Here is a 25,722-nt window from a genome sequence, read left to right as displayed (position 1 = left end):
ACAAGTGAAGATGATCCAGCCTGCCCCGGGGTGGGAAATTGTCCCCAAGACTAAGTATGGTGCATTTCCCTAAAACTAAAGGTTATGCTAGGGTGGAGGTCATTTTCCCAGTCAGGAACTCCCCCCACAGCCAGGTATAGTGGGTAGGGAGACTACAGTTCAAATCTGGTGCCTCCCTGACCCAGGGAGCCTGCAGACGCAGCAGGAGACAGCAGGGCCACATTCACCTTTGGCCTTGAGTAGATTAAGTCAGGACCACTGAATTCATCAAGGGTGGAGAAATGTAGGAGTCTCTGGAAAAGGAAATGTAAGGATTCAGAGAGAACAACTGGGAATTATGGGAGCTAATCAAGTTAGTACCACCTACCTCTGCTTTGTACCCAACCTTGATTGTGGAGGAAGCCAGTGAAACAAACGGAGGGAACCTTTCTGTGTTGTATTACCCTTGCTTACGGTTGGCTTTAGTATCTTCTTAGTTGTGAACTTGTGGGGCCACCTGACACTGCTGAGAACAGATGAGCACAGACTTTCATAGTGCTTCAGCAAGGCTGTCTTTGTTATGGGATGGTGGTTTAAGATGCCTCTGTGTTCTGCCCATGCTCTGGAAAAGGTTTTGTTGCTCAGGTAACATAGTGCTAACCTTTGGGTGTTTTGCAGATTTGGACTGGTGCTTCTACCTACCTTATAGCCCTCCTGGGGCTGAGCTAATGAAAAGGAAAAAAGTCCAAAAGGTACCCTACATTGGTAGAGAAGGACACTCCCATTGGCCACAAGGTTATTGAATAAAAATCCAGAGCCAGGAGTGGGCTCCCTCCCTGTGAATTGCAGGCCAGGGAAGCCCCTGAGGCCCCCCACACCATAAAGGCTAGTGCTACTGCAGCTGGCTGTATGCCAGGTGTAGATGGCAGAGTCCACTATAGAAATCAATGCATGGGCTTATTTGGACTACAAGACAACAAGAAACTAAGGGGACTGAAACGGAAACTCCCACGCTTCTGCGGGCTGTCACGGTACTAAGGTGAGGCATGCAGGCAATTGTGGAGAACCAACACTCCTGCTTGGCTATGGACCCGTGTACTAAAATATCAACACACCAGTCAGGATGTGCCTGCTTGTACAATAGTGGCTTGGATATCATAGGTGAAACCAACAGCCTTTTGATTAGAGTTAAGGCCCACTCCACAAGAGGGCACCCACATAAGCCATGACAAAAACCTGTGGCTGGGAAGGTCATAGGTCCCAAGGGAGAGGCAAATGAAAAATAACCAACCAAACAAGAAACAGACTTCCACCAATGCCTTTTAAATCCTGCTTCACCATGCAGTGTGGTGCTAAAGTCAAAAATGTTCAGAAATTCTGCATGTTTGTTGTTGTTTACCAAAGATCCATAAATCAATGCGACATTGCCTGGGAAGCCAGCTACGCAGCCACACCCCAAGAAGGTAGAGGGCACACATTCAGGATAAGAACATAAACCACATGGACTCCAGTCCCCCACAGCTAAAAGATTCAAGCCAACACCTGCAGGGGGCAGAAGCTCAGCTCTTCCCTCCTAGCACTGGCACAAAGAGGACGCTGCTTCTGGCCCCAGGAGTTTGGAATCCGTGAGTCTGGAGGTGTTGGTCTGTTGTACTGTGTCACACCCTGTGTGTGTGTGTGTGTGTGTGTGTGTGTGTGTGTGTGTGTGTGTGTGTGTGTACATGAATGTGTGTGCACCAGACAGCAATGGCGTTATGGTCCAGGAGACTGAGACTGACCTGTGCCCATTCTGTGTTATCAATGATGCAGAAACAGAATGTAAAAAGAGTGGCTGTCACACTGGTTGAGGGGAAAACACTTATCCCAATATCCAAGGGGAAACTGAATTCCTGCCATGGATTGGGGAGCAGGAAAAGGCCTGGGTGTCCCAGGAGTTCACTGAGTGTCTCCTTACTTCTTTTGTATATAAACTTAAAAGAATAAGAGAGCTAGACAATACAGGCAAGCCCAATCCAGTCGGTCACCCTGTCACCTACCAATCCATGTGAAACCTCCATCCTTCAGACTAAGCAAGGACAAGGATCCAGGCCACCCAGGGACAGACACCACACTGGCTGGGACTTTGTACTCACTCATGAGAATGACAGTGTTCAAAGCATCTTGTTTGCAGAAAGGGAGGGTGGAGGATGCAAGTTTGGGGGCCAGCTAGGCAGGCCAAGCTGAAGCTCCAGACGCCACCCCTGCTTCAGATGTGCAGATGGGCGGGGGCTGTGCCAACTGCATCTTCCCTTTGCCAGCTGAACCCTGATGCTCTTACAGTAGGGAAGGAAGGGAGAGGCAGGAGAAGGGTCCTCACCCTGTTTCAGACTTCATCTTCACAAGTCCTCTCACACCAGCCTCATCCAGCTCCATGATATTACAGATGCTGAAGATGGAGCAGTCAGGGAGACAGAAAAGGCTACATGCTCCAGGGACTTCAAGTCCAACAAGGGAAAGATGCTGAACACAGAAGAACTGCTCATCCTGGGCTGAGGGCCCAATCCAAAGCCCCAGCCTGGGACTCAGTCAGTGGGGTGGTTTGAATCTAAGACCTCTGGCCACTGGCACAAACATATTAGGATAATGTCACCAAACAACAGTTAGAGGATCAACTGAGGCTATGCCACCTACTTGACATTAACATACTTTCAAAGAAGGCTTTAAAATTAATCGCCATCATGGATGCTTTTTATTAATCTCTCATTCAGTTACTCAGAAAGTCTCAACACTAAGGCTCTAGGACAAGACAGTGGCCTTGGCAATCATGGAGCTTATATGGTGGACAGGAGACCCCATAAATAACAGCTGAAGGATAAAACAGTGAGACTGAATTGATGAATCTCCCTGCACCAGACTGAGCAGAAGGTGAGTGGTGGCACTGAGCAAGCCCTAAGCAGGTGGGAAGAGTGGGGAAGCCCAGAGACCTCAACTCTGAGCAGACTCAGAGGCTGGGCAGGGCAGGGCCCTGGGGAAGCCTGGGACTGAGATTTCCAGGCAAACAGCTCTCCAGAGAGCCCCCCTAGGGACTGGAGACATAGATGTGCTTGGGGCAGTGCCAGTCAGAGGGGACCCCATCGCAGGGAGGTTGTGCTTATTCCCAGCACTCCTCCAGTTAGCCTTGGCCTCACTGCTATGCCACAGGGTTATTTTTCTTTACTTTCAATTTGCATTGCAAGCTGGAGAGAAATGAATTACATCCCCCCGGGTTCCTCTGTTCCATACAATTAAGAAAAGCTATTTCTTAGTCACAAGGCAGACGAGGACAGGAAGATGTCCCATTTTCTCTCGGCAGGGAAGCTGTCGTCACTCAATATTAATTGATCCTACTTTTCATCCATAAAGCAGGGCTTGAAACAAAATTTTGGTCACAAAAATGGCAACTATTACACTATTAAGGTGAATTATTAATGGCATCCCCATTAAAGCACACTTGTGTTCGTGCAGGGCTGGCTGCCTCAACGTGGGTAGTGCTGCTTTAATAGGGAAAAATAAGTAAATTATTATAGTCCTCGCTGATACTAAATGAATCACCAGCACCTATCTTGTTGGAGGTTTGCTGGAGATTTTCCACCATTTCATCACAAGGAACACACAGAAACTGTGTAATATGGCTTGGCACCCAGCAGGATGGCATGTCAATCCAATGCAGTCTATTTTTCAGCTGGAGAGCTGCTAAAGTGAAGACAGCAAGACACAAGTGACTCAGAAGCTGAGGAGACCGGCTGTTGCTTTGGGGGAGGGTGTTTATTTTAGCATGGGCAAAAAAAAAAAAGCTTTCTGTAGAGCAGAACAGAGCAGAATAAAGACCCTAGGGGGTGGGAGGGGAAGGAAGGAGAGAGGAAAGGCCAAGAGAGGGCAGAGGGATGGAATCACAAGGGAGGGAGGGAAAAGAAGAGGAGAAAGGCCTAGTTCTATGTAAGATATATAAACAACCCACAAGGAGCTAAGCTGAGGGCAGAAAGTGCCACACCCATTCCCAGTGCCCCCCCCAATCATCCATGCTGGCGCTGCCCGTGGAGGGCAATTTCAAGAGGGGCTCTGTGGCCCAACCCAGCCAACTCCTTAGTCATTTGTTTTCCAATGCTGAATCTTCTAGAACGCCAACCCTGAGCAGGGCATTTGCATTTTGTCAATAAGTTTAAATGGCACAATTCTTGACTCTCCTGGCTAGAAATCAGGCTTAGCAACTTAGAAGCCAGCTGATGAAAGCCACAATCCAAGCAGAAGGTTTTCCTTAAACATATGACTGAGTCTGGAGAAGAGATGAGCTATGCTCTCCAAACCTGAGGCATGTTACAGGTACAATGGGTGTGGCACCGAAAAAATGATAAAGATGAAAAAAGGCACACTATGTTCATTTGCTTCCTGGTTAACACTGTGAGATCATTCTTGTTAATGGCCCCCAGGTATTGGCTGCAAAGGCCTCACAGTTCCCCTCCAGCTGGGCAACTGCCCTCAGACAGACAGAAACCACCACCTGGTGAAGTGTTTAAGGAATTCAGCAAGAGTCCCACAGGATCACTAACGATGCCCCTTCTCTCTGCTCATTATGGGAGTGAGTGTGGACGATGGCAGATGGCAGTTACAGCCCACACGTCACCCCCCACCCTTTTAGCTAGTCTTCCCAGAACACAGAAGTTAAAAGCTAAACACTATTTCACATCCACAGGTGAGTGAACTGAGGCACACAGAAGTTAAGCAACTTTGCCAAGACTACAGTAAGTGGTAAAGCCAGAATTCTGCAGCCAGGCAGGTTTGGTACAAGACCCTCTGTTCTCACTACCCCGTAAGCAGCCTCTTCTAGGAAGAGATACTTACTTCATTTATCTAAACTGCCCATGTTATATACAGTGAGATACAATGAATTATTGCCAAGCTTACATCCATGGCCTGCCAGTTGCAGTGGGTCAGGAGCCCAACCAAAGCTCAGCTGGGAACCTTGGACTCACTCCCTCAGGAGGCTGCCTCAGGTGGCCACTATGGATCAAGTCACAATCAGGCTCCACCAAAGAAAGTTCCTTCCAAAGTCACACATATGGTTGATGGTAGGAGTCAGTTCCTATGCACGGTTGTTCTGCAGACCCGCTTCCTCACTCACTATTATCAGCAGGTCTTTGTCGGGACCTTGCCATGTTAGTGTGTGCACAGGAGAGCTCAAGACAGCAGTCACAGTCTTTTTTAGACTCGTTCTCAGAAATGGAAGCCATTGTTCTCCTGTAGCCTATTTACAAGAAGCAGGTCAGCAGGTCGCACCCATATCCCAGGGGAAGGAATTGCAGAAGGACATGTCTCTTAATGGATTCCCACTAAGGTCACACAATAATAAATAGAGATGCTAACTTTAAAATTGCCTTTTGCTCGGTTTCTTTGTTCCCCATGTCCAAGTTCAGTCTGCCCCTTAACATTCCTCCCAGTTAAGAGGGTAAACATGCTGGGTCTACCTCTCTGGTACACTGGCTTCTAGCACTTACCTCGAAGACAAGTTCTCTTAGATTTGAGTTATTTTGATCTAACTTGTTTATGTGAATTCCACAGTAAGAAACCATGGTAAAACATTCCATAGACCCACAAACATCACAGACTAATGCCATTGCTCTTGGTTACCTACCAGAACTTCATGGTAAGATCATAGTGCTAAAGGAACTCACACACTTGAGTCACAGGACATGAAAAAAATCGAGCTGGTAACAACCTGGATGCCTCATTCCCCACATGATAGCTTTCATAGCACTAGAAGGTTCTATGTAGAGTATCAGGAGAGAAAGATACTCAACAATCATACTCAGGAAGCTACAATCACAACTGACCTGGCAGTGTGCCCACTGGTGAATTGACGTGGCCACAATAAGTAAAGGCTGGTCCTTCTCCAAAATGACACTGACTGCTTCTATAAGGAAAGCTCCCAACCCTACCCTTACCCAACAAGGAGAAATACGTGACCAGTCTTGGGTCAAAAGCATCATTCAGCCGGGCATTGGTGGCCCACACCTTTAATCCCAGCACTCAGGAGGCAGAGGTAGGCAGATCTCTGTGAGTTCAAGGCCAGCCTGGTCTCCAGAGTGAGTGCTAGGATAGGCTCCAAAGTTACACAGAGAAACCCTGTCTCAAAAAAACAAAAAGTTCCCTCCCTTAACAGAGGCTGATGAACCCATCAATAACTGACACCTTCTGTACCCCACAAATACATGTGTGCCCCAAAGATCATGCTCCTACCACAAGATGGGTAAGAAGCTAGGCTATTGGTAAGCTCAGGAGCATGCCTTGCCTACATCACTTAACTCACCAGGATACCAGACCTATGACACAAGGGCAGGTGTTTGAAACATACTGCAAAGAAAATGACTTTCTAGACTTAGTCACAGGGACATGAACCTGGAAGTCACTTGCTTACCTTCTCACACCAGTGAAAAATATCTCACAGATAAAATACACAGGTCTCTTTTCTTCCAGAAGTCAACAATCAGTGAAAGCTGATCAAAATTAGGATAATACTGAGATATGGGGATGAATAGGGCCAAAAAATATGGTCTACCTGTAGGATAATGTCATGGTCAAAACCATCATTTTGCATAGTTGTTGTACACTAATGAAAATGAGACAGTACCACAGTAAAAGAGGGTAAAGCCTCTTGATAAAAATCCTTTGAAGTCATATCGGTAAGAATTAGTAGGTGTGGCAGTTTGAATGGGAATGACACACATACTCATGTATTTGAGTTCTTGTCCTATAAGGAGTGGCACTATTAGGAGGTGTGGCCTTGTTGGAGGAAGTGTGTCACTGTGGGGTGTGCTTTGAGGTCTCATATATGCTCAAGCTAGGCCCAGGGTGACACACAGTCTCCTGCTACCTGCAGATCAAGATGAGACCTCTCAGCTCCTTCTCCAGCACCATGTCTGCCTGAATGCTGCCATGCGTCCCACAATCTAAATCTCTGAACTGTAAGCCAGTCCCAATTAAATGCTTTCCTTTATAAGAGTTGCTGTGGTCATGGTGTCTCTTCACAGCAATAGAAACCCAAACTAAGACAGTAGGCTATATAAAACATTAACTTGTTCTCTGTTTCACTTTACTTTTAAAATTATTTTATAATGTAAATACATATATAGTTTATCATTTTTTACATTTATCTATTTACTTGTGTGGGTGCATGCATAGCATGGTGTACACATGGAAGTCAGAGGACAACTTGCAAGAGTAGGCTCTCTCCCACTAATATACAGGTCATGAGGCTTAGCAGCAGGTGCCTCTACCCACTGAGTCATCTTGCTGGTCCTTCTGTTCCATTTGGCTAAAAAGGATAAAAGTTATTATGACAGGCTATTACTATGAATCCCTATAGAAAAAAATAATTTGGTTTTGCCTTAACAGATAACAATCATCACCAAGGAATTCCATCCTGCTGAAGACAGCCTTGAGTTCCTGAATTTGACTGCTTGGGTCACACATACCCCAGAGTCCATCTACACACGAGACTCTGCGTATTTATTGTTTCTCGATCTAGATTTAGAGTAGCTGGGACAAGAGCACCTAGAGTTTTGCTTTAAAAAAGGAATATTGAGAACACCCTAATCTCTCTCTCTCTCTCTCTCTCTCTCTCTCTCTCTCTCTCTCTCTCTCTCTCTCTCTGATTTTTTGAGACAGAGTTTCTCTGTGTGGCTTTGGAGCCTATCCTGGGACTTGCTCTGTAGACCAGGCTGGCCTTGAACTCACAGAGATTCACCTGCCTCTGCCTCCCCGAGTGCTGGGATTAAAGGCATGCGCCACCACAGCCCGGCCCCTTAGGTCTAATCTTATCACCCCCATAAGTACGAGTGGAACAACAACATTAGTACCAAGAACAACATCAAAAGCCACCACACAGAAGACACAGGAGCTCTGCTTAAAGCCATTTCACACGCACGACCTCATCCGCTCTGAAACCTGAAAAATGTGATGTGTGTTTTATGGGAACCAGTTTGCATATTCTGTCTAAAAATGGGGTCTGTTTCTAGCACACCTCCCAGCTGGGACCCATGCTTGCTGGTCACACCACGACACTGACCTCACCTGAGTATTCAAAATAGAAGCCAACCCTTAAGCAATTATAGAAACCAGAGCAGAACCAAAATCAGGTAGAAATAAATAACTTCACAATGTCCAACAGTTGTTTTTACCCAAACTGAAATTAAATATTTACACTCTCTCCACCTTACCCTTCATTGATGAAACAGATCCTAAAAATGTGTCAGAGAACTAATCACACAGTGTGAAAATCCCACCAGCGCGTGTAGATGGTTTCATAGAGGCCAATGCTCCCAAGAATGGTACAGCAGATCTCTAGGAAAGAAGAGTCTCTCTGGAGTCCTGTGCGTACCACTCTGCAAAGGAGGAATCTTTTCTCTATGAGCTTAGTGAATTTGCAAAGCTGAGAGGACAAGGCCACCATCACACTCACCCAAGTTCATGCCTGGCCTCCTGAAGCTGAATGAGGGGTCACACTTAACCCTACTAGCAAAGGAAAGCCAGAGCTCTACTCCAGGGGGCTCTTAGCTAACATTCATGTTTTTGGTAAGAAAAGTAGTTTCCCAAAACAGAGGGTGGTGTATGGCTGGAATCTCTGACTTAGGGAGGCAGAAGAGAAGGATCTGGGCTCACTGATCAACCCCAAGAGTTCCAGGCCAGTAAGAGACCTTGTGAAACAAAAAAACAAAAAACAAAACAAACAAACAAACAACAAAAAAAAAGCCAACAGTTCCTGAGGAACCCCACCAGAGATTGTCCTCTGATACACACACACACACACACACACACACACACACACACACACACACAGTCTCCAATAGGTGACGAGTAGTGTACACTAAAGTGTGCTCCAGCCCTGAGAGACATCACAGTGAAACGGCCTCTCTCAGCTGCAGAGATGAGCTGATCTCCGAATGTGAGCCGCTGTAACAACCCAGGAGGACCCTAGGTAGCAGTAGCTACTCACACCCCACTAGCCTGACTCACCCACGCATGCGTGAGCTCTCCAGAGCACAAGATACAATAAAGGGATGGCACCTGCACTGGTCTTCAGTGCCAGATCTGAGCCACTCCAAAAGCCAAGGCGGTACCTGGAAACATTTGCATTCCACCCACATTGCTTAAGACCAGAGGCAAGTCCCATTGCATGCTGGGTAACTTCACTGATGCCCCTCAAGAGGATTACATTCACACAAAGAGGTGTGTGTGTGTGTGTGTGTGTGTGTGTGTGTGTGTGTGGTGTGTGTGTGTGTGTGTGTGTGTGTGTCACCTTGCCTGTCATTGCTGTTAACATCATCATCATCATTTTCCTTGTCACCCAGGCCTGTGGCTCTTGTCACAATGGGTAATCCACAAGGACTCACTAGGAAAGCCCAAATGCAGAGGACCTAACAGCTGTGTACAGATGTGAACAGGAGAATCGTCTCTGGGTCTAGAGGATGTAAAAAGTGAAGCCTCAAATGCCAGGCCCCAAGCTTTCCTCTCAAAGGATGCTCTGGCCTCCTGTATCAGCCCACCTTCCCCCAGCCACAGCCACTGACTCTTTGTCTCACAGTTTGTTTTTACCTGCAAAACTCGTGCATCAGTGACCTGCTCAGCTCCTCTGAAAAGCGGCAAGTATCACTGGCATGTATCATTGGAGTCTGTTCCTTACAAAGCTGCAGGTATCAAGTTTAGGGAGAATGCTAAACGCCTCACTAATGGGTGTCAAAACAAACACTTCAGAGTCCTCCAGGCTCTAGCTAAAGGAACCCCCGTGGTGAAAGACTCTCTCACCAAGACCCCTCCAGCAATGCCTCACTCATGCTTGCCCTTCCTTTCCATAGCTTCCAGATCAGGGGCAGCCTTAGATATTAAACCCAGAAATGCCTGATACAAGTTGAGTCCATTAATGCTAATTGTGGATCCCAGGCAATTTCTGTGGGATTTGTTCAGGGACCAAGGAAAGAGGCAGAGGGGAAAGAGGCAATAGATACCTATCAAGGCAAAGTCTCCCAGAGATGACCTGAGGCCATGGCCCTAAGGCTGCCTCTGAGTGAGCCACTAGTTTTAAATGTGAAGGTCACAGGACTGTAAACCTAGGCTTGTCTAGATGTTAGGTGTGACTGGGCAGGAGGCTAGGCATGCTGACTGGACTCTGATCCTGGATAAGGGTGACAGTTCAGAAATTCACTTTCTCCAAGGCTCCTGAGTCAAGAGAAAGCTGTCAAGAGGCCCAGCTCATTGGCTAAAAGGTCCCTAGTCAACAGAAACCTGTTCCTCAAGGGTCTCATGCTCTGCCTTCAGGGGGACCTCAGAGTCTCCTTGTCTCATCCACCCTGGTGCACACAACCCAAACCCAGCCTTCTGTCCAGTTCCTCAATGCTCTCCTCCACTACAGTTGGAAGAACCCTGGTCCACCCAGCTGTTCTCAAACTTAGGAAGCCTCAGCAGCATCTGGGGGTTCTATCATATAGGGAATATTTTACATTTCACAGCACCTGGACCAGGGACCAAGATTTTGCATTTTCTACAAGATGCCAATCATACCTGGAGAACTGCTGGCCCCCCTCATCCTAGCTTCATGTGAAAGCCAGCTGTTCTCTGTGCACACCCCAGCCCCCCAATACACCTCAGGACCATCAGTGGCTTTGGCACCAGAAAAGCCAGCACCCACTTGCTTCATTCGACTTCTCCTAGTAGCACCCCAGGGCCAGAACTCAGAACTTTCTTCCTGACCCTTTACACCCTTCCCAGCATAGAACCAGCCCTGCACACCACATCAAGGCAGATCTGGGTCCACTCTCTCCTTCAACTCAGTAAAAGCTTCCTCCTTTCTGGGGGCTTCCTGAAAGCCCAACCCTGAGGGAGGCTCCTTGTACTGGACGGTGAACTTCTACCTTCACAGCACTATCAGCTTGGTGCCGAACCCGGGTAGAGCTGAGTCTTTCCTGCGACCACGTGGGAAGCCACTCTTCCTCACTCCAAAAACATCTTTTATTCCTATGGCTTCTTGCATGCTGCTCTATGCTATAAACTCTTATTTCAGGAACAGATAATGATCCTACAATCTTCAAACATAGAGATCTGAGAATATGGCATTTAAAAGCTTCCTATGATGGAGACACGCCAGCTCCTGGCAGCATCCCTATCTCCTCCAAGGAAGATGGATGGGCACAGAAGAACCTCCACCTTGAGCTTGCTTTAAATGTAGCAAAGCTGGCTATGGATGGTGGCGGAGGGGGGGGGACGACAAAACTGCCCTTTACCCCAACTGCTGTCAAGCCCCTCTCCCGACTGTGGACAAGCAGGACACTGGAGGATTGACTATCCTGATTTGCCACGACAAGGTAGGCCAGTCATCCCAAAATCCCTACTCCACAGGAAGTCTGTTAGATCTTCTGGGCCTGGAAACTGAAGACAGATACCTTGGGACCTTGGGACCCTGTCCCCAGGGTAGCTGCCGGGATAGCCGGAAGGCTTTCACTCCTGCTTACTTGGGTGAAATTCACCCTTCTCAGATCTGATGGTGTTTGATGACTTGGGTACTGATAGCTTTGCCAGTTTAACAGCTCTCCCCCTACCAGCCCCAAGGCTACAACCACCTAGGTAGCTCGTTAAGATTCTTGTTAAGAGAATGGACAGGTTTGCCTCATTCACAGGCTTCAGAGTAAAGGATAAACAGGCTTCAGATTGTAAATGCAGTTTTGAAAAGCTAAGAGCACTGTCTACAGACAGTGCAGCCACATATGACAAAACTCCGCTGAGGTGTTGCTGAAAGCATGGTGCAACAATCTAGCGCTGCTCATGCTCGCCGACTCCTCCCCTCTGAAACAGGTGAGCACTGAAGGTGGTGTGGAAGCCTGAAAGTGCGTCCAACTGTTTCTCATCCCTCTCTCTTCAGCCTCCTTCCCTCCTTCTCCTTTGCTTATTCAACTTCTTTTGCTCAATAAATTGCCCCTGGCTGGCATTAAAGATGTGTTTCATTGGCCTAAAACCCGGCCCTAGGAAAAATGCTCATGCCTTCTAACCCCAAACCATAGCCTTTGCTAGGACACCAAGATGTAAATCTGTTCCAGCTGTTCCAATGTCCCTGGGAAAGAGCACTGCTACTGTGCCAAAGAATCTGGCCTGTTAGAAAGTAACAGTCTCTAGAGCCCCACGGTGACCTCACCCATCTCTGAGCCTGTATTTACAAGTCCACTCCTCCTGCCAGACGTGCCAAGGCCAACCCACAGGGGGCCCTCCAGATAGAGGCATTGCCCACCTCCAGGGAAACAGCAGGTGTGACGGCTCAGGTCATCAATCTGGAATACACCATCCCTTGATTTGGCATGTCACAGACCATCCAAAGAGACAAAGAATGGCCCAGCCTTCACTTCCAGGGTCATCCAGCTCATGTCTGAAGCCCTCAACATCTCCTGGAAACCCCATACCACACCCGCCCCCCCAAGCTCCTGGGACATCATGTTGGTACCTGGTTTTCCCAGATGTCCCAATGAAGGGCATATCTGCTCTTGTGTCTTGCGTATTCGCCCTTGTCTCTTCTGTACAACCAGGGCACATCTCCACTCCACTCTTCCCATGGCTAGCCCTGTTCAGGGCTGGTGATGATAATCTAGTTTTGCTCCTAGCAACCCGACTTCGCTTCCTCAAAGAAGAGATTCCTGAAGTCTCCAGGATGGCAGCTAACCAGATACTTCTCCACCTACACCTCCCACCAATTCCCAATCCCCCTCCCCATGTCACCCCTTGCCAACAGGAAGTAGCCAGACTGGAACTGGCCCCCACATATCCAAGAAAGTTCAGGCGTTTGACTGGGAACTCTGCTTCAGCCTCACTCCTGTCTCCAGACCCTGCCCTCTCTAAAAGCCCACCAAGTGTCAGCTCCTCCCCCAGAGCTGGTCAAGACCACTCCTACAGGGTATTTAGCCCCACCCACCCCCACCCACCCCAACCCCACTTTTCTAGAACCACCATATGATTTCTCTCCTGCTTCTTTTCCCGAGACTCACCAGGGAGTTGCTTTGCTCAGATTAAACCTGGTTTTTTAATTTGGCTTGATGTGGCTTACTGCATCAGCGGAGAAACCTAATGTCAGCGTTAAAAAAACCGCCTATCAGCCCCGTCTCCCAAACAGAAGCCATTTAAGGAAATAAAGCATATGCATATGATGGCTTATGTCTAGGTAGATTTGTGATTATTGAACATATTTTGTCTTAACAACTCACACCAACACTACCACTGGCACCACCTTCACTCGGGTGGAGGAAATGCAAAACGTAGAAAGTTCTCAACTGTGGTCCTTGGCCAGTAGCTTTCCCATACTTGAAACTCATTACAGATGAAGGTTCAAAAGGTCTTTCCTCAGACCTGCTGAGCGAGGGACCCCAAAGCAGACCCGAGGATCCAGGGTCCAGGAAGCCCTGGGACAAGTCACAGGCAGCCTGGCCTACAGAGCAGCTCTCTGAGCTCAGGACTGGTTCTGCCGTTTCTGTGCTGTTCCCTCCGCCTGTCCATCACATCCACTGCCACCCCTGGGCAATAGCAGCAGGGTTTTTAAACTCACCAGTAAGCAACAGCAATAACGATGACAAAGTAATTTTCAGAATGTGACAAAAGCTGTCAGGGGAACAGTCTGGTAAGGGAACAAATTCCAGACTGAAATTCCAGACTTTCATAGTGGTGTTTAGAGCTGAAGCTGCCCTCCCTGGAAGCTAAGCGACAGGGGGCCTGTCCATGATTCGTTGCACAGCGCGCATGCTTTGAACAACAAACGTCCCCGTCCCCTGTGTTCTTATTACAACCAGACAGAATTCACACTCAGCACTTAAGGGTGGAAGGCTGGCGGCAAACATCAAGTCTAAGTCTGGCCAACGTAATGTCAGAGAAAAATCCCAAAAGTCAGCTCCTGCAGAGCCCTTGGCAGGAAAACCACAGGGAGGGGAATTTCTAAAATGTGGTCATGGGGCCTGCTGTGGGAATGCGCTGTGGGTCATGGAAACAGTTTACAAGAACAGGAGGGAAAAGGAGGCGAGCTTGAAGGTGCAGGGCAGGCAGTGGGGCAAAAAGACGTCAGAGCCTTAGTGTAGGAGCTCTTGAGTTTAGTTTTTACTTGCTGCAGAAGGCTAGAGATTCAGGGATCCAGGAAGTACAGAGTGGTACCACTCAGAACACAGGGACCCTCCTACCAATCTTTGGCCGCTTGGGGCCAAGCAGCTAATTACTTTCATTGCCTCTGCTGGTTCTGTCTACTTTTCTATTTTATGAAAGAAGCTAAGCCTGCCTTACATGGGTGCTGTTTCTCTGTTCAAAAGAGTCATAATAATAATGAAAACAGGAACTAGAGATGCAGTTCAGCTGGCCAAGTGTTCACCTAGCATGTACAAAGCCCTGAGCCCCCTCCAGGGTCATGTAAGTAAGACATGATGGATGACACACGCCTGTAATTCCAGAACTCACAAAGCTAAGGCAGAATGGCTGCTACAAGCATGGACCCAGCCCAGATGTCCTAGCAAATTCCAGGACAGCTGGGGCTACTCTGTCTTAGAGAAAGAAAAAGAGACAGAGACAGAGACAGACAGAGACAGAGAGACAGAATGGTATAAACACCACATCCAGAGTATCTCTAATTCATGTAAAAAAAAGTAGTCTAGCCATTCCCACTGTCACTGTTGGAAATGTGCAAAGGCTTGGACAGCAATGAGGCAGCACCTTTTAAACTCACACATGCCAAACATCCTAACAACTACACACCTGACATATTTGTTTCATAACACACACACACACACACACACACACACACACTCTCGCAGACACGTGTGTGCTCAGAGGACCAGATTAAAGGAGCCAGACCAAAAAGCTGACACACTGTAGGGTTCCATTTACATGTCATTCAAAAGGGAAAAATGGAAATGAAGCAAAGCCAATATAAAGGCCAAAAGGAGATCATGGTTGAGGCATCGAACCCAGAACCCTCCTGCCTCCACTGCTGGCACACCAGGGGTATAAGGACCAACACACCTGTGCAAAGGTCTCTGTCCTGAATGTTGTAGCAACTTTAAAGATGTTTACACCTGTCAACACTTTGTACTTAATGTGGGTGTGTTCTGTTGTATGAAGATGAGTCCCAATGAGATCATTCAAGTTACTGAACAGTATACCCAGAGTGCAATGGGACTCCCAGGCTGGCCATGCTCCCATCCTCCCATGCCACAGGCAAGTCCCACCTAAGAGCTGAACCTTATGCTTCCCATGCCACGGGCAAGGCCCATGTAAGAGCTGAAACATGTGCTTCCCATGTCATAGGTAAGGCCCACGTAAGAGCTGAAACATGTGTGCTTCTACTCTCACACCTTCTGAAAGCTAGGAGTGAATAAAGAAACATGTAAGGAGAAGTCACTCCTTTCCCAGCTCTTGGTGCTTCAGATGATGGACACCTAAGGCACAGTTAGAGCACCCACTGTGTGAACTCACACCATTGCCTGAGTTCCTGGCAATCCCCAGGACTGTTCCTGATTTCTTCTGACCCCCTCTTTCTACTGTCCCCACAGTGTCTATGCTGACTGAGGCTACCTACTTGTTATGTAATTGTTCAATGACTTCCAAATAGTGTTCATTCTCTTAGTTGTGCCCTTCCATTCTTCCGTTTAAACTCAGAAACGTCTTCCCAAAATCCAACGGTGTTCATCTTTCAGGCTTCCAGAGAGAGAGAGCCTGAATTCATCAGCTCCACAACTAAGACCGTGTGTGTGTGTGTGTGTGTGTGTGTGTGTGTGTGTGTGTGTGTGTGTGTGTGCGCGCGCGCGCGCGCGCGCGCGCACATGTCATGTCTGTATGCAGGGACCTGTATATGTGAGACTGTGAGTGCACATAGAGTCCAAGGTCAATCTTGGATGTTTCCTCAGTGTCTCTCCACTTTGGCCTCTGTTCCAAGGCTTCTCAATTTTACCTGGAGCTCACCAATCTGGCTGGGATAGTTACCCAGAGGACATCAAAGGCTTCTCCACTACCACCATGTCTGGTTCTGGGATCAAACACTTTATTCACTGAGCCATCTCATCATATGACTGCCACGTACTGTTCCCAAAGGCTATACTCCAAGCCAACTGGACCACCTGCAGCTTCCCACATAGACAGTGGTACCTCTGGGTTTAGTCTGTCACTGACTCCGTCCTTCCTACATTGTGGAAGGACAGTGCCTTCCTACTCTCTTCTGATTATCTTCTGCCTGGCTGACTCCAACCACACAGGTAGGTCTCAGGCCTCCTAGCTGAGGAGATCTAGGTTTGAACTTTGTTTCCTGGCACCGAGTTTTTAGCAGGACCTGCCTGAGACTCCACTTCCTTACCTACAAGGATAGAGTGTACCCAGGTAACTCGGATTGCTGCAAGAATAGAACATCAAAAGGCCACAGAAAGAGGAATATTTAGAGGAACTGCACCTATAACAGACAAAACTAGACTGAGGTCAATATCCTTCATAGGTAAATGAGAAACAACCTGTTGTCAGCCACATCCCGGGCTGTCACACACTGGTACTGGCTGTCACACACTGACACAGCAGGCAAGCTCAAGGACACAAAGAAACCCCATGAGCAGGAGGGGCCAGGATGAAAGGAGGCAGACTGGGTGATTCCAAATAGGTAAAACTCTAAAAAAAAATCACAGAAGAAAGCTAATTGGTGGTTGTCTGGGATGCAGAGTTAGAGCAACGACAGGACACAGGAATCTGCAGGCGATGACATCCTACAGCTTGCCGCGGTGACATCTCCTGAGTACCGAGGCACAATCAGCGCAGTGAAGACCAGGGCCCAGCACATAGCAGGCACTCAACAAATGTTAGCTTGTGCCCAAGAGTGGAGAGGGCTCAGAGCAGCTGCAGACACTACCTTAGACAAGTGGGTGGCCCCGACTCACAAGTTCACTAGCCAACTTCCAAGGTTACCAAGGCCTGACCCCTTAGGACAAGCCCGTCTCAGTGAGTTAGAAAGAAAACAACAGCTGGTCCTCACCATGAAGGAGACACAACAGGCTCAAATGCTGGAGTAAAAGTGTATTTGGGATCAATTGACAGAAGAGGGTAACCCTGAAGGGATGGAGGAGAAGGAACAGTTCCAGCTCAGCAGGAACTTGGTAGCAGGAAGGGGTGGGGCTACACAGGATAGCTGGGAACAGAGGGCCCTGGGAGAGCACATGCACCAGCCTTAGACACAGTTCTTCATAAGAGACAAGGGAAGCCGGGCAGTAGTGGCACATTCCTTTGATCCCAGCACTCAAGAGGCAGAGGCAGGAGAATCTATGAGTTTGAGGCCAGTCTGGTCTATAGACAGAGTTCTAAGAGAGCCAGGGCTACACAGAGAAACCCTGTCTCAAAAACCAGAATAAATAAAGTAATTAATAAATTTTAAAAATAATCATGGAGAGAGTCCACAAAGGCAGTGCTAGGTAGTAGACAGCCAGAACATGGGCAACCTTCACCACATCTGTCCCGAGAAACCTGCCCCGTCCTGCCTAGAAGGTAAGCTGGCATCTCTCAGAGTCCTGAGGCCTGTATCCTTCACCTGGCAATTCCTGAGGAAATCACTAGACATGCACACGAAGACTTATGTACAACAGTGCTTACCACAACATATTTATATCTCAGATCCGAAAATAACTTAAAAGTCCAATAAAGGGGACTGCTATGCAGATCATAGTTCACAGGGTGATCAAATCACACCAAGCCATTAAATCACACTCTCGGAGTACACAGATGGCATGGTGTACACCTCACTCTGCACTGTTAAGTTGCCAAAGAGCAGGATTCAAAATTATGTACGGTTGAGCCTTTGTTTCTCAATTAAGTGCCAGGCTCTGCCTACAGAAAACAGGCCTTGTACTCACCGGCAGTCAGCGTGGTGAACTCTAGGAAGCGGTATTCATAGGTCACATCTATCTTTGTCTCCACCTGAGGTCTCTTGAGAGTTGAGTAAATGTTCCCAGGCCGCTTCTCTTCATGTTTCTCCAGCTTGTTCAAACTACAACCCATTTCGACAGCTGACCACAAAAGGGAAACAAACAGGGAGATGGAGATGTTTTATCAATAATTTTGAAACACAATAGCATAAAAGACCCCCAATTTTCTGGAGAAATACATCAAAGGCCTCAGTGCCCAGTAAATCACACGTGTGATTAATATAGCCCCGAACACAGGGGACCAGGACACCTCTCTTCCTATGAGGAAGCCATTACCAGCCATCCTGGGAGATCTGGGTGACCCAAGTGTCCCTGCCTTGTGTCTTGTCCCCTCTCTCTGAGGAAAATAATACCTCTGAGTAACCCCCTCCACTGTCATCTGTACACATGATTAAAAGAATAGGGCCTAAAAAGCCATAGCGTGTATTATGTTGTCAGCCCGTCTACAGAAATACAAGACACGTGTCACCTTCCACATGGTTGCTAGGGGAGAATAATAAGTTGTTGTTATAGTCTCTAAACTCTAGCATCCTTTCTCCCCTCAACAGTAATTATTTAGACAGGAATTGATATTCAAACATCTCAAAATGTAGATGTTGGTATTTTTATGGGCCTTGTCTAATAGTTCCTCTTCTCTTCTTTTTCAGACCAAACAGCAGGAAATAACTGTAGTCTCCCCCACCTGCAGTCACTTCAGGCTAAAATGAAAAGTGATTGAGTGTAATAGGGCCAGCAAGAAATCAAGCAGCATCACACATGTTGGGAAATCAGTGGCCTCAGCTTGCAAAGGAAATGGAGAAACAGGAAAACAATGAACAGAGAGTGGAATTCCCTCGCTCTCTGATTGAAGCCAGTGAAGGTTTTCTGTTTATTTGGGCAGAATGACATTCACACAGTGACTTTTTGTGGGAAGATATGTTCCTTTTTCACCCCAGGCACTAACTGTTCCTCTTCTCTGGAACACTGACCTGCCCCAGAAAATGTTTCCCTAAAATACAAACTGGCCAAGAGTATCACACACACACATGCAGGGACTGCTTCCTCCAAAGACAAGGATTTCCTTCAATGATCCATTCACAGGGTTCCCAGTTTCCTAAAGCAATTTGGCAAGTTCCAGAAAAACAAACCAAACTTCAAAACGAGCAATAAGGGCATGGGGTGGGGGAACGGACAGCCGAGCGAGCCCACAGCCATAACCAGACCCCGTTTTGTAGTAATAAAAAAGGAGTCAGAGAGGATGGACAGGAGCCGGAAGGCTGACTTAGGCCTTAATAAGGGAACATTAGTGTCCAAGAACCAGAGAAAACACATGGTTTATGTGCAGTCTGTGTGGACTGACAACATGGAAACTATTCAGTCATTCTGCACAGGCCACAGCTGATGTAGGCAGAGGCTGCTGGATGACCTGTGCAGGGCAAGTCCCTGCCATGTGCAGGGGGAGGAAGAAGGCAATGGAAGGAGGGACCTGAGTGCTGGGACCAGGGCACCCTGGAGAGGTGGGTACTGGGAGCACCAGAACAGAATGACAAAGAGCCAAGGGCGCACAGTGGCCTTCATGGCTGCCCATTTCCACCAGTCAAACCTGGTTGGAAAGGAAGGACTGTGGAATCAGAGCACAAGGCTGACAGGAGCTTGGAGGAGCTGAAGTGAGCTCTGCTGCACAGATTTGGGCATGATGAGATGACATAGATCCTGCAAGGGTAAAGGGATGAGGAGGAAGAGGAAAGGCAGGCTGTGAACTCTGTCATCCTAGGCCTAACAGGTCAATAAGCCAGAGTCTCCACTTGCTCAATGTACCTCTGTGAGATGTACAAGATGGCACACCCTGCCCCAACTGGGGCTTACAGAGAAGAGCAGAGGCTAGACCTAAGCCCCTATTGAGCCCCTATTGAGCCCCTTGTGACCAACCTTCACAACAGAGCATGGCAGTGCTGCATCAGTAGGGAAAAACAAGCTGAAGGGATGATGTCCCAACCGGCCATGACTGACTGACATACAGAATACCGCAGAGAGGCATGGAGGGGGCAGGCAAGGGAAGATCTAAGCACAAAAGGAGTCAGAAGAGAGTAGCACAGATTTCAGGTTTACTCTGCCTGTTCTTCACAACACATTCGGAGTGTGGAAGGATCCAGAGACCGACCGACATCTGCAGAGTACACTGTGTTGGCCAACCAGCTCCGACTCCCATTATATAGACACTTAGACGGCACTGAACAGAGCTCATGCTGCCACCATGCTCACCAAAGCAGAGCTGGGAGAAGATGCTGCCCTCATCTCTCTCCACCTAATGGGACTCAGTTCTCACATCACCGTGGTCCTCAGAGTAGATTCACCCAAACTCCATCTAGGACTACCTCAGATCAGAAAGGAAAAGACAGAATATAGCAGCCATCTCGAGACATCCTCAACAAGCATGGTACAGTGTAAAAAACTCAAGTTTACCGAGCACCAGGGAAATGGCAGGAGGGCCCCAGGGAAAGAGTGGTAGCTAGACCAGCCACTTGTACAAGTTAGCCATCCCTAGTCCACACATTCAAAGCCTTTTGAGAGATATGTTGAAAAAGCTTGGATTTCAGAGCATTTTACTAAGTAAGGGGGCTCAACTGGTAAGGTCTATGTAAATATCCCCAAATCCAAGACTCTGAAATCTGAAATGCTTCTGTCTGTGCATGAGGGATCCTCAGTCTGTGCCAAATGCTGGTGAGGGCACAGAGCTGATCAAGAGCTGGTTTCACCTTTCTGTTTGCTTTAAATATTTACTTCTTTTGACTGTTATGTATGTCTGTGCACCATGTGCATGCTTGGTCCCATGGAGAGGAGAAGAGGGGCTGAGATCCTCAGGAACTGGGGTTACAGCAGTCCTGAGCTGCATGTGGGTGCTGGGAACCACCTTCTGCAAGAGCAGCCAGTGCTCTCAACTGCTGGACCATCTCTACAGCCCCCAATTTCATTTTTTTTTTTTTTACTATCTGGTTTATAATTGAGAATATGCTAGGTTTTGCATAAAACTTCCCTAATAAATATCTCTCATATTAATAAATGTTACCAAATCAGGTCACCAATGTTTTTACATCTTTAAATTATAAAAACAAAACCAGAGAAAATGGAATTCTCCTGCTTATCCTGCCAGTGAGACAGTCTGGCAAAATGGCAATGTGTAGGGAGGCTGTGTGGGGAGGCAGTGTGTGGTGGCTGCGTGGGGTGGCTACATGGGGAGGCTGCAGGGGGTGGCTGTGTGGGAGGCTGCGTGGGAGGCTGCGTGCACACCTGCCTTGTGCTTTCATGAATCCTCTTAGATCCATAGGAACAAAAACATGTGCATATGGGCATCACAAGGCACAAGAATGCCCATGACTCAAGAGTCACCTGATGACCTTGCGGGGGATTCTATACAATGGAGTACACTTGTGCATTGAGAATCAGAAAGCAAGGGAAATACAGAAACTAAACAGTGCATGTGACAGCATGGTCATAGTCAGTTTGTCATATTGCTGTGAAGAGACACCATGACCACAGCAAATCTTATTAAAGATAAAGCATTTAATTGGGGGTTTGATTACAGTTTCAGAGGTCTAGTCCATTGCCGTCATGATGGGGAGCGTGGTGGCACACAGCAGACATGGTGCTGGAGAAGTAGCTGAGAGTTCTACATCTGGACCCACAGCAGCAGCGGGAGAGAGTGAAAGTGGGCCTGGCTTGGACTTCTGATGAACTGGCCATCCTAGGGAGCATGAGAGGCTTCCAGATGTGTTCAGTCAGCAACCTGTTTATTAAACTGTGTTCCTTCCCCTGCTTAAATTTCACTAAAAGTTCAAAAGCACATAATTTTTTTTTATTGCACACAGCTAGTGTGACATCCCCACAACATTGGGCAGAACACGGCTTTGCCTGTCCAGTGGTACCAAGGCTTCCAGAGTAAAAAGCAAAAGCAGTGTTTAGAGCAGGCCTGGCCATCAGGTGCCAGTGTGTCCCTCGAGCACCCTGTGTGCAGCGGAGCTCAAAGAAGGAATGGCTGCTCTCTACATTGGACACAGTCATACCTTTCTGGGCATACCCCAGGACTTAGGGGCACAGGATGAGGGGGGCACAAAGGCAAGCAAAGAAAAGTGACTCATAACAGGAAGTGAAGTAGGGCTTCTCCCATGCCATCAAGTGCTCTCTACTGACCACTGAATCCCCAGCAGGGATGTATTGTTGTGCATGCTTGTGTGCATGTATGCATGCGTGCCTGTGTGGGTGCGTGTGCATGTGTGTTTGTATGGGTGTAAAGACATATAACATGTACATGCAGAGGCCAAAGGTTGTCATCAGGTGATAGGTGCCCTTTATCACCCTCCATGTTACTTTCTGAGACAGGGTCTCTCACTGAACCTGGGGCTCCCTGCTTGGCTAGAATGGTGATTGGCTAGAATGGCTGGTGAATGAGCACCAGGGATCTGCCTGTCTACCTGTCCCTCAGCTGGAATTACAGACACACAAGCCAGGTTTTCATATGGGTGCTAGGAATCCAGAGCCCTTACTGTCCCTTGAAGCACAACTCTGTTTTTTTTTTTTTTTTTTTCTATTTCCTTCCTGCACTCACACCAACTCCCACCTCTGTCCAAGCAAGGCAGGCTTTACTCGTCCTTGCTCCTGCTATGCTCTAGCAGCTCAGAAAAGCCACACTTTCAGGAGGCAGAGGAAGGTCTGTGATGACCTACCCACCTGCATGCCCCTTGTGACTGCATACCTCTGTGGGACTGCGGAGGAAGGCTCACCTGAAACCCATCTCCCACGGGGCAAGATCTCCAGGAATCCTGACTGTAGGGGGCCGTTTCCTACATTATCCATTACAATAATGGTGCCTGAAGACACCAAGATGTAAATTACTTCACTGGCGCTGGGTAATCTCCATTCCTTTGATCTCTGCCTATCCCGTGGCTCATTTGGCCTGAGGAGCTGAAGCCATTCATAGGGTAACACGTCCCAGGCGGCTGGTCAGCCTTTTTAAGGGATGGGTTTCTTAGTTCAGTGTCTCCGCTCTGGTAAGCTTATGCATTAAAGCTTGTCTGCAGAAGGATCCGAGTGTCCTGCGTGTATTTCTTGCCGGCCGAGAAAATACAGCGCGCGCGGGACACCTGACTACACCTGAAATGGACAGTGGGGTGTCTGCTGCCTCCCAGAGTCCCAGCTCTGTGACTGCTTGGCCTGCCCGCAGCATGTGCACCAATTCCCAGACCCAACCTTAAGAAACTGACGCATAGATTTCTTCTCACAGTAACTGCGAGCCCAAGCCACTGCAGAGCCACATCCAAGCTTTCTAGATTGAAAACACAGGCATTATTTATAGCAGGCATGTTTGTCTGGTGCTAACCCGTGAGCCGTGGCCAGAAATCAGGAGTCACAGGTCACGCTTGAAGGAAAGCTGCCATGTTTGCAGAATAGGCTGATTATAAACAATAATGAGAGACATGCTGTGAAGTGAGTTTTCAACTGCCTAGGGCTGATGCCCCTGGAGCAGGCTGTGGGGGAGGCCTTGCTGATGACCAAAGCTTTTCTTACCACAAGCAGAGAGGCCAGCTCTCACAACACAGGTACAGTGAAGGGAAACCCCTGGGAGACCAGCAGCCAGCCCCACCACTGGGAACACTCACACCAGATGACTCAGAAGCAGCAATGCTATGCCCTGGCTGACTCTCCTGATACAGCTTGTTTCAAAGAGGGCACAGGACAGCCAGGTGGAATCCTAGCACTTGAGAGGCTGAGGCAGGAGGATTGCTATGAGCTCAAGGTCAACCTGGACTACAAAGCAAGTACCAGGGGATTCAGAACCACACAGCTAAAAATCACTTGTTTCTGAGGATTCTTCAGTGCTTTACGGCTCAGGGAATCCCCTAGCATTGTCCTGCCAGGTCCCTTTGACAGAGAGTCACATGGGGGCTGCCTCCTTGTCCACATGTGTGAACCATGGCATTCCCTTTGACAATCACTCAGAGTCTACCTCCTAGTCCATCTCTCAGAAGGCACCTTGTGACCACACGTACTGCTCTCCTCTAGCAGTAGCATCAAGAAGACTTTCCATGAGACCTAAGCAAGGGAGAGAGAGGCTCTCTCCCCACTCCTGTGGTGAAACAGGGAAAACAGCCCAAAGTGACCCAGTTCCCTAAAGGACCTAGAAGCTCTCCAGGGAGAATGAGGCTCTGTGCCCCTTACTGCAGGGTGTGCTTACCAGTCACCTCAAGTGATGACATTCCACAAAGTCCACTCTTTTGTGATCAAGGCTGCATTCAGGTCACTGTGGTAACCAAGGGACCAACTCTGCCCAGAAGTTATGGGCTCCTGAGGTAAGGAATTCAGGTTTCAACTTTGTCCAACCTGCGACCAACCCAACACACTTTTCATGTTGGGTCGGTCAACTAGCCCACACAGAACTGGAGGGGCCAGGACTGTTCTTCCAGGGGTCGCCTATGAAGGGAGGAGCAGGCAGTGAGACAGGCATGTAAAGAACCCAGGGTGCTGGGGTAACCAGAACATGTGCCATAGACCTGGCTCCAGGTGACACAGAGCAGTGAGAAGATTGAATGACCCCTGTTATTTGCAATGTTGGAATCACACTTTACAAACATGTCTGATTGGTTTCTGACGTGCTTCCCAAGACACCTGGGAGACACTGGAGCCCATTTCAGAACGATGTCCTTCTTAAAGGTCCCCTAGCTGCTGCCACTCAGGCTTGCTGCTCCTATCAACTACAACTACGCATGCCCACATTTAAACAATGGGGCAATCATTGCAGTTAACATTTACAAACGCAAACCAGTTTCATTAACAGCGAGTTCTCATTTGCCAGGTTGCTATCAATGGAAGACAACTTGTAACACTAACTTTAACAAATGCTAATTGTTCATGACACACTGACAAGGTGGGGACATCACTGGCCTCTGCTGCTGAGACTTGAGTGTTCATGCCATTGTTCAGTCAGAACAGAGGACCCTAATTAAGAAACCATTACAGGATAATATCTCTTTCAACCAAGAAATATCAATGAAGACTTGAAGCCTCTATCACCTATCCCAGTGGCGTTGATTGTTGTGCCTGGCAAACACAATCTAACAGATCAAAGGAAGATGAAACTTTACCAATTGTGGACACTCATGATCCAAGGCATCAGGCAAGAACAATCATGACGGTATGATTATGTAGCACCAGTACTTGAGGGGCCTCCTTATTTGTGCATAAGATCCACATTATCCTCTCTCTACCTAGAACATTCCTTTGGGGCACGCGATCGTGGATGAGGCTGCAGATATTCTGTATTGAGCATGCATTTTCTTCCCATGGGAAACAATAAGGAAATTACAACTAGCCCCAAGATAGCCCTCAGTGACTCTCCTGTTGGGCTCCCTTCTCATCTGGTACACAGCTGCCCCTGGGGCCCATTGGCTACTGCAGAAATAACAGCACTTGCATTGTGAGGCCGGGCTGTGAAATCTGGGTGGCATCTTGCTCTCTAGTCATTCACTCTGCACAGCACAGCTGTCATGCTGCAAAGACACATGTTCAGCCCTCTAGCACGTCCCCATGGCAGGGAACCGAGAGGCCCCTCCCAACAGTCAGCATCAAGTCAGTAGTGTCTCGAAGAAGAATGGTCTCCTTCAGTACACAATCACCATCTGCCTAGCCAACATCTTTTGTTGTTTTGCTTGGGATGCTGGTGGTGCAACCAGGACCCTCTGTCATCCAGGAAGTGTTCTACCACTGAGCTACACTCTAGCTCCCTGTCCCTAACCTC

General features: G+C 48.0%; 1 protein-coding gene across 1 annotated transcript in view; it reads right to left on the bottom strand.

The window, feature by feature from the left end:
- Positions 1-18,027, bottom strand: part of Rftn1 (raftlin, lipid raft linker 1) — a 170,110-nt gene extending 152,083 nt beyond the window's left edge. The window contains exon 1 of the mRNA XM_035451463.1: positions 17,883-18,027. Within this exon, the coding sequence (XP_035307354.1) occupies positions 17,883-18,027 (145 nt within the window). The remainder of the gene's footprint in view (positions 1-17,882) is intronic.
- Between the last annotated feature and the right edge of the window lie 7,695 nt (positions 18,028-25,722).

The sequence above is a fragment of the Cricetulus griseus genome (assembly GCF_003668045.3).
Source record: "Cricetulus griseus strain 17A/GY chromosome 1 unlocalized genomic scaffold, alternate assembly CriGri-PICRH-1.0 chr1_0, whole genome shotgun sequence".
Classification (NCBI taxonomy): Eukaryota; Metazoa; Chordata; class Mammalia; order Rodentia; family Cricetidae; genus Cricetulus; species Cricetulus griseus.
Note: the sequence above shows the minus strand (reverse complement) of the source record. Positions and strands in the feature narration are given on the sequence as shown.